We start from the raw sequence: 12,674 nt of genomic DNA on the forward strand, positions 1-12,674 counted from the left end.
TATCGAAGGCCTTCCTGAAGTCTAAGTAAATTATGTCTACCCCTACTCCTGCATCCAGGTGTTTTGTAACCTGGTCATAAAAAGAGACTAGATTAGTTAGGCATGATCTACCTGCTACGAACCCATGCTGGTTTCCCCTCAGCATAATTTTTCCTGCTGGACTCTCACATATATGAGCCTTAATAATCTTTTCAATGACTTGGCCAAGGATGGAGGTGAGACTGACTGGCCTATAGTTGCCTGGATCCTCCTTCCTCCCCTTCTTGAAAATAGGGATCACATTGGCCTTTTTCCAGTCCTCCAGGACCTGGTCCGTGCACCACGAGTGCTCAAATATTCTTGCCAGTGGTTGTGCAATGACATTAGCCAGTGCCTTCAGTACCCTTGGATGGAGCTCATCCAGGCCTGCCGACTTAAAGGCATCCAGTTCCTCCAAGTGACTCTGCACCATCTCAGGGTCTACGCATGGTAGTCTGGCGCCTTGCTGCTGCCTCTCTACAATCCCAGTGAGAGACTTGTCGTGCCCCTCTCTTAGGAACATTGAGGCAAAGAACTCGTTGAGGAGTTCAGCCTTGTCCCCCCTGTCCGTCACCAATTGCTTCTGCCCATTTAGTAGGGGTCCTATTCCTCCCTGGGCCTTCCTTTTGCTCCCTATATATCTAAAAAACAATTTTTTATTGTCCTTTACTTGGGATGCCATCCTCAGCTCCATGGTAGCTTTGGCCCGTCTAACTGCCTCCCTACAAGCACGAGCAGAGGAGGTATATTCGTCTTTGGTGATCTCTCCTCCGTTTCCACTTTTTATATGCTCCCCTTTTAGTCCGCAGGCTGCCCTGGATTTCTCTGGTCAGCCAAGGAAGCCTCCTGGCCCCTTTCCCTCTTTTTCCTCGCATCAGGATCGTCTCCCTCTGTGCCCAAAGGATCATTTCCTTAAGATACAGACACCCTTCCTGGGCTCCCATCTCTTCAAAACTCCTACTCTGCAGTGCGTTCTTGACTAATCTCCTGAGCTCCTTGAAATCAGCTTTCCTAAAGTCTAGCACTTTCACCCTACTAGTTACCTTACCCACTTGACATCTTATGATGAATTCTATTATTTAGTCCCCCAGGTGACTACCTATCTGTAGGTCCCCTACCATATCATCCCCCGTTGCCAATACCAGGTCCAGTAAGGCATTCCCCCTAGTGGGACCGTGTACCTCCTGTGTCAGGTGGAGGTCCTGTACGCAGGATAGGAACATTTGTTACTTTTTAACTATTTTAATGCATGTCGAGGTAACTGTGTATTATGTCATAATGACATAATATAATAACTGAAATACATTATAATATTATAATAATCTTGGGAGGCACCTGCTACCTAATACTAATTCGGCACATCGACATGTGTTGCTATGGCAGTGTTGTTACTGCACCATTTAGTATTTCTTTATGAAAGTAATAAAAGACAGCACAGTAGCAGCCTGTACTGCACCACGATGGCTGTGCCTGGTTATTTTTGGCTGCTATGTCACCATAGCAATGTGCTATAATGAGGGAGTGTATTGCTACAGCAACATAGCGGTGGTGTCACAGTTTTTGCCAATAGATGGTACAGTGCCATAGCGCATTGCTATGGCACCGTAGTGTCTTGGATAGACACACTCATTAGGGCTGTGCAAAGCTTCGGTCTCTGATTTGATTTGGAGGAGATTTGGCCCAATTGGGTGGCCAAATCTCTGAATCCGAATCAAATCAGGAGACCCATTAATCTCTCCAAATTGAATCAGAAGCCTCCGACTCGATTTGGAGAGATTCAACAATTTGGCCATAGACACAGCTTTATATGTTTTTTCTACATACCTCAAGCTACCAGGCACAGCTGGTGAATGCTGAGATGATGGGGCAGATGGAGTGTTCCATGGGAGCGCAGGGGGGTCCACCACGCACTTGGTGGTGGACCTGGAAGTGGACCAGAAGTACTTCCGGTCCACTTCCAGGTCCACTGTGGAGTGTGCAGGGGACCCCTCCCTCCCCTGGCTCAGCGACTGGTGCCTCCTGGGTCTGGGGGGGCACCTGGGCTCCCTCCGTGATCGATCACTGAGCCAGAGATGGATGGGGGGGTCCCCCATGTGCTTGGTGGCCCTGGAAGTGGACCGGAAGTATGTCTGGTCCACTTCTAGGTCCGCTGCCAAGCATGCAGGCCCCGCCCCCGCCACGCTCCTGTGGGACGCTCCATCTACCCCACCATCTCAGCGTTCACAAGCCATGCTTGATACTTTGAGGTATGTAGAAAAAACTTATAAAGCTGTGTCTATGGCTGAATTGCTGATTCTCCAAATCAGAATCGAATCTTCAGATTCAGATTTGGCCGAATCGAATTGGGACAGTGATCTGAATCAGCGAATCAAATCACTCTTCCCCAAATCGGGCCGAATCTGAATTCGAATCAAATACTGCCCACTTTGCACACCTCTAAGGCTCATGGAAACTTATTTTGATCTAGAAAATGATTTGCTGTTGGTTTTGTAGCAAAGCTTCGACATTAGTACTTTAAAGCAAATTGTGCCTACCACCAATGGCATGTCATGAAATACAAAAGATTTGAAACTAGAAACCCGTGACTAAAAACTAAAACAGAACTCTGATACAACTTTTCAAAATTTTCCATTAGGGAATTCTTATCAAAATTAATATAATTTTATAAAAAAGGTTTCAGTTCTGTTAAGACAGCTTTTTGTGATGAAAAACTGTTTCTAACAAACTTTTCCACCTAGGTCCATTATTGATTAGCTTTCCACGTCTTTTGGTATCTATATTTTTGTCAATGTGGTTAAAGAAAAAAATAATGTAGTAATCATTAGCCTTTTCATAATGACTTTCATTTGAAGATGAGCGCTAAATTATAACTGATGAGGCTTTTCTTGCGATGAATATATTACACCTATTTTACAACTGAATAAACTGGACCCCTAAAAACTTTAAGGTCAAATACAGAGCTAGTTCAATTCAGCTGTGCTCACTAACATCACTGGGGTTTTGAACTAGTCTGGAATGTCTGGAATACTTTATACCAAGACTAATTCTGACATACCATGTACATGCGCACTTTTTTCAAGAAAATGTTTGTCTACTGAATATAAGTATTCTCCTTTCATTAGCTTGTTTGCTATTCATAGTATGGATTTAAAACCTTTGACTTCCAGTTCTGATCTCCTGAAATGTCCCATCTGTCCATCCTACATCACAATCACACTGGATGCATCTACACAAGACAGGTGCTGAAGAGCCACCTAATTAGCTCTGCAGTAAACATCTCCACATCTATACATGTTAGGACGCATGAAACTAAAAAACTCAAGAGCAGGCTCGTAGGACTCATGAAACTAATAAACTCCAGAGCAGGCTAGTACTCATAAATACAAGGTTTGTCATATGCAGCAGCACACATGTAGATGCTGCTTGGCGGGCTGGGGTACGAGGGTGCTTCACTGTGAGGGCTGCCTGCTGGCTAGCCCTGCACTGAAAAATCCTTGTGCCCCAGCCAGCCCCTCTACAGCACACTGAGCCTGGTTGGAGCAGTCCTGGGCTGCTGCCAGCTGGGGCTACTACAATGGACTCAATTTACTGCTCATGAATAAACTCTGGAGCAATGTACTCTGGAGTTTTTTACTCCCAAGCTCACATTCAAGTAACGCACCCAGGAACAAAGAACTCTGGAGTAATAAGCTTTGGAGTTTTTTCATGAACATTGATTGCATGTATAGACACATCCACTGGGTAAATCTACATGTGCTCTTTACTGCAGAGTAGACTAATTAGCTCCACAGTAAAGTGTCACCACTAATAGGGTGCAGTAAGATCATTAACTTTGCTGTAAGATAGTACTGTTGGGGACAATACTATCTAATCTGAGCCCAATAACTTCCTGCTTGCAGCAGCGAACCAAACTTGATGATTTTGCAGTTCCCTTCCAGTTCTATGTTTTTATGAGTTCTAAAGTTGAAATCAGAATCCTAAGGCTTTTCTTCAAAAAAACAGTGAATACATAAAAGCACAAAATACAATCTGTTTTCTTTGGAAAACAATGTTCCGTATAGAGCGATGATCTTTTCTTAGGTCATATTGCTCTCTCACTTCCTCTCACCCTCTAAGCCAAGTGATCATGGCTTACTGTCATTAACTGTTGTGCTGTTTATTTGAGGCCTGCCCAGACATGATTCTAGGTGAGGCCCTCATCTCTTTCTTTCAGGTCTTTGAGAAAAAATTATTTCCTTGCATTCTTGTAAAGCATTGTACATGCTAATGTTGGTGTAAAAACTAACAAGAGTATTGTTCTGGCTAGCCTTAACATTTTGTGCATGGCATCACAATCCAAATGATACAAACAACTTTAAAAGGATCACATCAGCACATTTAGTCTTATTCACAATTTTTTTGTGAAACTGAAGGAAAAAATAATCCTAGTTATTTAGAAGAAAATCAGTTTTATTTCCTTGTGAATCAATCCTGTTCCACATCCCCTCTCCCAACTAACTCACTTCTTCTCTCAATATAATAGGGCAAAACTACCAACAATTAAGAGAAAACAACAGTGGAAGCAAGCATGTTTAACATTCCTTGACTGCTACACTTTTCTCTCTTCAAAACATCGTTGTTGCCAAAGCCACTGTAACTCCAGTCCTTTTAAGTCAACCCATTTCTATAATGAATCTTTTTAAAAATCCAGGATCCATCTGTTGAGAAAGGAAAGACTGCACTTATTAACAGCCGCATGACTGACTGATATACCATGGCAGCTAACCATATACAAAAGACGCAGAGGATTGTGCAGCATGCAATACTTATAGGTTGCTATAAGGCTGCCTTTATAGGTTACCTTCAAAACATTTTAAATCTGTGGAATGTTATGCTATCAAAGTTAGAGCAATTTCAGAGCAGTCCGGTTAAGATATTATGTCATTTCAGAGCTGCGTAACTGTGACTTGGCAAGCAGGGGTACGGACAAGAGCCAGCACTGTATTCCTCCTCTGGGGTGGGAGAAGTGGGTGGAGGGTGGAACGTAACTACCATGGGGGCTGTGGCTTCCTTCACTCTGGAGCCAGAGGGAGCAAGTCAGAGCCACGAGTGGGAGGAGAAAAAGTCTTGGAATAAAAAAAAAATGTTGGAAGTGAACGGGTAGGGGGTGAAAAATTAGAAGAAATAAAGAGAAAGGAACAAAAAAAAAGAAAAAAAAATATATATACAAGTGCACACATATTCAACATTTTGTGTATCTATCTCTCTATATATAGATATAGAAATAGATATATATCTATATATAGATGTATATGAACATTTGTGAATCTTGCACATGTTTCACTGAATTGGGATAGGTTCAGTGAGGGACTGGGTTAGCACTCATACCAGGGCAAAGCTGAGACCCAGCCAATCAGCTGTTATGATTTATAAGTAGTTAACAGGTACAAATTGATATCAACCAGCACAAATTTTCTGCTGTGTAATCTTATCTTTGCTTTGTGTAGCTTCCATACTGTTTCATGACTGCTAACTAGGATACTTTTCATTACACTCTCCTTGAAACATCTGCAAAATGAATGGGACAAACGGAGACGGATTGAATGCTTGCAACTTCCAATGATTTTGATAGGGATTTTGCCTGAATAAGAATGTCAATAAGTCAGTACTTCAGGGTTTTGACCCCCTCTAATTTTTAAGCAGAATATCTAAATACAGCAAATAGCTCTCCAGGCACTACAGTTCTCAGATAATTAGCTTAACTAGTAAGTTTCTGTTTCCCCTTGGGTTGCATCAATAATGTAGATTTTCATGAAATTCTTCTCCCTTACATTCTTAGTTGTTTTAAATACAATACATTATTAATTAATTTATGTTTACATAAGCCCTCTTTTAGCTGCAAAACAAGGGCCAGTAATACCCTGGATGTACAGGATATGAATATTAATATACAGTACATTGGGATGACTGTGCTCCATCAAGTTTACAGTATCAAGTAGAATATGTGCTATAATCGCTTGCTATAAGCTGTTAGGGACTTAAAGTAAAGGAATGTATTGAAAGGATATGGCAGAATTTTTCCCTTGTTCCCACTCTCTGCCACTGTATATTGTTCTATTTAATACTAATGATAAACAGATGGTGCCATCCATCTCCTTTTATGAGATGGGGGAGTAGAAAATTCAGCATTATACTGGCATTTTAACACTGGCAAGGGACCCTGAGGAAATTCCAGAAGAAATAAAGTATTTTATAGCTAATATCACAGCAAAATGCTGCAGTTAAGCAATTAGTAGAATATTTCAGTTACACTTTTCCTTTTGTTTATACAGAGACATACAGATTTTGGTTAAAACAAACCCCCAGCCAGTTATTTCACATGGTTGCTCTCTTTACCCTGCTGCCCTTGATTTATGCAGCTCAGGCTTGACTCATAAATCATTAATATCAGAGCTAAAAAATGCTGGTAAAACTAAGATTTTTTTTTTTTAAAGTAAGCAATTTTGTACAATTGTGGAGGTTAAGCAAGACATGCAAAACCCAGTTGTATTTTTCAGAAGGCATAGGTGACATATATATAAGTGGTTATCATGAAAAATCAGCATTCCAGAACAGGGAACACAAAATGTTATCTGAAATGACTACAACTTCCTCCTGCATATATATTGGCGATATATCTAATAATCTATGCAATAACATATGTATACATTTTAAAGGTCATAACTATTGCAAGATGTCTGCCTAAGCAACTACATGTGACTAGGTCTATTCTACTAAAAAAATTCAGTGTATTGTTCATTGTATAGTATGGCTACACATTTTGCACATACAATCATCTGTTGGTTTTCTGTTACAAAAATATTTGCTATCTCTTCCCTGTTTTTTGTGTATTTTTCTTTCCATGTTCACATTCTCCTCTTTAATTTAATCTAACCTGCTTCTGCTTACTTCAGCTGGTAATTTGTTTGGCTGGCTGTGAAGAATATCCTAAGTGGGAGTAGTGCTGCCTACACAATACTTATTAGGATACTAGCGATGTACACAGTTCTGACTCTGACAACGATCAGTATGGGATAGCTGCATAACTGAAGAGATAGAAACTCCTGGCTTCTTTCATTCTGGTTAGAGACCGTTTGGTTTGTAATATACCCATTACCTCACTCAGTGTTTCACAAATCCATTTACTAGTAGTGAGTTGGAAGCTTTCTATGGTGAGTATGAAGGCCTACATGCCAAATTCTGTAGAATTTAAGCTTTTATTTAAGGGAAAGGACAATTAAGTTTCCAGCATTTATAGCTGAGGAAGGTAACCTTCCCAAATGTGAACACTGTAGAAATTGATGCAATTCAGCCTTCTCAAGTCTACATTTCAAGATGAGCCATTTCCTCTGCTGTTCATGGCTAGACTATGGAGTGCAAAATATGACAAGTCTTTTTTCCCGTCTTACAACAGTTGCTCAGAACATGGGCACTGATGGCTCTCTGCTTACTCTACAGGCAAACATGGACTCCACAGATGTAGAGTGTGTAGCACTTACCACATTGATACCAGTATAATTTGCCTTTACACTGGAGGTAAATATGGAGTGGATACCTGATGTACAGTCATCAACTTGTGTAAGTCACGCAATTCTTAGAAAGTCAGGAGTAAAAGTACATCAGTAAGAAGTTGTATTTCCACAGCACAAGTAAATTGCTTTCTGGAGTAGTCATTTACTTAATGCAAACAGGCTACCACTGGCCCTTCTACCACCTAGTAGCAAGGTGCTTTGATAGCTCCTTCGGTATGTGGTTATCTTGGGGGAGCTGACACTGTCCTTTCCAGGCACAGGTGTACACAGGCATACAAAACCGGAGGAAGTTACCTCAGTGTAAATGTATCCTGTGTCCCTACCCATTGGCATGCTTTCAGAGTTATCTTGGCTATTTGTAACTAAGGAGGCTAAAAAAAGACTTTGGATTTCTCTAGGGACAAAGACTTTTATCCTGAGGTCCTATAGACAACCCTATTGTCCCACGTTAAGTACCTGGGAAGCATCTTGAATCAACACTTTTCCCCAGAACAACCCACTAATTCAAGTTAGCTGACATCAAGCTGCACTATTAAACAACTGCCCCAACACCTGTTTTAATATGAATGTTTTAGTGCAACCCCAACAAATGTTTTTAGCCTTATACCCTGATTTGGGGGCATATGGAAGTTTCAAAAGAAGCCAGATGGACAGGGCTCGCTCTTTCAGTTTTATTCAAAAACAAAACAAAGAAAACTAGAGACCCTAACAAAAGAAAATGGTATACTATAGAAACTTCTATTTGGGTGGGATGAGAGAACAAACAATATGTATGAGATGTTAGTGAAGCTGGTTTTAATGAGCTATTGGAAGGCACTTGGATACCACAGTTATAAATGTGGTTCTAAGTACTCGAATAGAACAGAAAAGAAAAAAAAATCTCAAAAAGACACTGGCCACATGCAAATATCAAACACAAACTTATGTCTTCAGAGGATTTGAAGCTCTGTTATGATGATTCCATCTTTAAAATGCACATTTTCAGAGTTTTCCATCAAGCCTAGTACTATTTAAACCAAGAAAATTCTATATGATATATATTATAAAACAAGATGTGAATGCGTTTGCTGTTTCAGTACAGAATTTCAAGGCTGGATGAGTGCATCCTTATGCTTGCTGGATTCAGAGGAACAGCAGTCATTGATTTGCTATTAAAACTTTAAACGCCTCATTTATTATTTTACTAGCCTGTAACCCTATCATCACTAAGGAAAACTTCCACTGACTCCATGGAAAAGTCCATTTTTTTCCCCAGTCACTACCGTGGTTCTACAAAAAGATGCCTGATAGTTAGATATCAAGATGATTTAGTATGTTTGTATTTAATCTCTGAGTTAATCTCAGTTTAATATCTAAAGAGAAAAAAAATCCAGCCCAAAGAAATTATTGCATTTTATGTTAACATCTTTTCCCTTATTGCTGTTGATTTTATCTTCACACTATGCCCTGTCAGATTTTGTTTAACTCCCTAGTAAGAGCTAAACACATTGGTCTGTGAAATAAGCAAAAGGAGGAAGAAAAAGCCCTTTAATATAATATGGGGCCTAGCTGCTATTTTACAGCTGTGTTTACTTAGTTTGTTTGGACATCTAGGAAAAAAAATTAAAAGACCATTGTTTCAGTTTGCATTAGCACCTCACAACACAAGAAATAACGTTTCATAAAATTAAAATAAAACAAACTATGCTTCAACCATATGCTAAAGGGAAAATCCACTAAGGATCAAATCTTGTTTCCACTGGAATTAATTAAGTCAGTCTGCTCTATATAAAAACTGGGGTCAAAGAGAAAGTACTCCTGCTGCCAAGGGAGGAGGTTCATAGTGTAGAAAAGAAAACGTAGCATCCAACTGTGTATGTGTCTGGTGGAGCTGCTGGAGGAAACAACCCAAAACCTATTGATTTTAATGGGCTTATGAAAGAGGCAAAATAAATATTGGAAAAGACTGATATTGAAAAAGACTGATTTATTCACTTGGTCAGTGGACTCATTTTTAGATAGTACTTGAGAGTTTGGTCTATGCTCACCTTATAGAACTGTGGTCCTCAACCTTCCTAGATTAGAGGCAATCTTGGATAGATTCATGGTGCCCCTCAGAAAATGCCTGCTTTTAGTTTTCACTCTTTGACTACAGGAAAATAACAAAGCAGTTTTTCTGTTACAGAGAACTCTGAAAGACCACAACTATGAATTTCTATTTGAAATCTCTGGGCTTATCTTGTGAATCATGGTGCCATGCCACAGCACCCTGGTTGAGAATCACTCTGCTCTGCCACAGTGAGGATCTGGAATAACCCTGAATGTTTATCACCCAGGGACAAAATCGATTCTCTTTGCTATGATGACTGAGGATGATGAAGAAACGGCAACAATCCCTGGTCTGCTATGTCTGCAAAGTGGAAGGATATTGATGAAATAAAACCAAGAAAACAGTCTTGGTGCAGGGGGCATGTCGGAGGAGGCAGCAAGCAAGGAAAGACTGAGCAGGTAGATGGCAGAGCTGCATTACATCGATTCAGCCTTTAGCTGAAGGTCACTCAGGAATCTTCCACTAGTGGTGGAGGATACAAATGCTTTTCAGCAGCTCTGACTTATGCCAGGCGCAGGAGTGCAACATGGGAGACCCCCTATTGGCTCCCCCAAGAGCACCCGTTGCCTTAGACCCAAGCAGGGAATTGGGCTTCAGCCAAATAAGCCAATAGAACTGTGACTTTTGTAGGAGAAATGGGATGAGTAGTAAAGGTTCAGAAACAATCATTTTATGCTTTCCATCTCTGCAGAACTTTGCTAACAAAGGCATTCAAGACCACTTTGACTTAGCAAACTTTATTACCTCCACTTCAAAGTTAGGACAGGTGAGATGAAGGGGAGAGGTGAAGTGGCTTGCTCCTGTTCATCAAGGGGATATGCAGAATTTACACTTAGATCAACTTAATTAGGTTTAGGTTGATCTAAGTGGAGATCTGTACAGACATTTGGGGAAGTAATACTGGGCAAAACATGGCTAGCTTGATCTAAACTAGTTCACCTGAGGACATGAACTAAGCTAGATCAGGAATAGATTAGCCTGATCTACCAAAGAGCTGCACACATTTGGAGAACAGCCCCAGGACTGGGAAAGCCCAGCAGCATTGCCTTGGGGCTGGCGCTCTTCCTACGCCTCCAGCCCCCAATCCTAACCAGGCTATTTTTAGCCTCACTGATCCTGCCCCACCTCCATTTCCCACCCCCAGAACGGACAACCTCACTTACAGACCCACCAACCCCCCCTGTAGATGCACCAACCCCCCAGTCCCACCAAGCTCCTCTTCCCATGGACCCTGAGTCCCACCTGCCTCTCCCTTTCCCCACCCCTACTTACTTAGATCTGGCTCCTGGCACGGCTCCCAGAACCAAGAAAATACATGCACAAGCCGCTCCTGATTTACGATCCTGTGGCTTAAAGTAAGCCACATGATTATAGATTGGGTCCTGGGAACACATGCACATATCCGAAGAGTCATTGTCATAAGTGGGAGCAGAATTCAGGTGTTAGCGAAAATAAATCCTTTTCTCTTGTCTCTAACACCTGACCTTGCTTGCCTGTCTGTCCTTAAAATATGAGATCCTGGACTAAATCACATCATCTTTGAATGTCTGGAAAGCTCCTATAATACAATTGGTGCTACAATAAGTAAATAAGCAGTCTACAGGCCTACATTCAGAACATGAGCATTGGTCCAGTTTTTCCCTTTACTGGGCCACTCATACATCTGTTACTTAGCTAAATTGATCTCATTCCATTGATATCAGTGGAGTAGATGCTGGTAGGAGAGAGAATAAAATCTGACCCTTCCCCCTCACTTCCAAACATCACACGACAGTTAGCAAAACACCCCTTGATGTTTTGATTTAATATCTGTTCCTGGCATTCTTCCATGTAACACTTTATTCAACAACCTCATCATTCAGGATTTCAACTTTCCAATTTCTTGCAGCAGAAAATGTAGATGGCTGAGTTTGATCACTCACCCATAATGCAAAGGATCCCCTGCGACTCCCTGGGAAAGTCAGCATGCTCTGATCTGAGACAGCAGCAGATACCAGTCCACTACTCCTGGACTGTGGCCATTCAAAAGCAGCCTCAGCCTGTACAGCTTGGCTTTGTTGTTTTCTTATGATCTGGAGGGTTAAAATAAAAAAAAAATGTTATTAGAAAAGACTATCTGAGCCATCTTGAACAAGCTGCATTAACTATGTGTCAAGGTGAGTTGCATTGCACTCAACAAATTCTTTGAGTTTCCTTTTGCATCTTTTTCAGCTCATACAAGTTTGATTTGGACTACTGGCACTTATTTTCTTCTCATTTGAAGTCATGGTACTGTACTTGCAAGTGCATAACAATGCTGCAATAAATCCTCATATCATACCAGTAGGCAATCAGAGCTTAATTAAATAAATATAGAAATCTATACCTTACCAACAATACTCACATTGTTCTCTCTCCCTAAAAACACACATTTTCTAAGATAAGAATAGATAAATGCAGGGATAAATGCTGATAAGGAAGCATAGAATAATGTATATAGAATAATGGGAATAACGGATAAAGCTGGGAAGCTATTCTATGCGGTAACAGACAATTGTAGGTCTGTACAAAGCAGCTAGTATTCACTTCAGATTTGAATTCAGCTGATTTGGGGGACAGTGATTTGATTTGGTGATTTGAATCACTGTCCCAAATTGATTCAGCTGAATCTGATTCAGAGATTTGGCCACTGCTGAATTGGCCAAATCTCCAAATCGGACAGGCCACATCTGCTGCCCACTCTGCCAGCCCCCACTCCCCATGGCTGCCCCACCCAGCCCCAGCTCTCTAAAAAAAAGCCCCACACTCACTGGCTCCTGCCAGGCAGGGCAGGAGGTGATCCCCGCTGCCTCCCACTGCCCTGTGCTGTGCGGAGGGCTCTGCCATGAGCCCCTAGAAGCCCTGATGGCTGCTGCAGCAGCTGGTGAGTGGGGGCTTTTTTTGTTGTTTTAAAGAACCAGGAGCTGGGGTGGGTGGGACAGCCATGGGGGGTGGGGCTGGGAGAGCAAGCAGCGGAAGGGGGGTCCGCGGGGGGGGAC

The 12,674-nt window shown here is 41.4% G+C and overlaps 1 protein-coding gene across 1 annotated transcript in view; it reads right to left on the reverse strand.

Moving 5' to 3' along the window:
- Positions 1–12,674, reverse strand: part of LOC102380368 (rab effector MyRIP) — a 222,778-nt gene that overhangs the window by 68,144 nt on the left and 141,960 nt on the right. Inside the window, 1 exon segment of the mRNA XM_025192653.1 lies at positions 11,580–11,729. Within this exon segment, the coding sequence (XP_025048438.1) occupies positions 11,580–11,729 (150 nt within the window).

This window comes from Alligator sinensis, unplaced genomic scaffold, assembly GCF_000455745.1.
Source record: "Alligator sinensis unplaced genomic scaffold, ASM45574v1 scaffold485_1, whole genome shotgun sequence".
NCBI classification, from domain to species: Eukaryota; Metazoa; Chordata; order Crocodylia; family Alligatoridae; genus Alligator; species Alligator sinensis.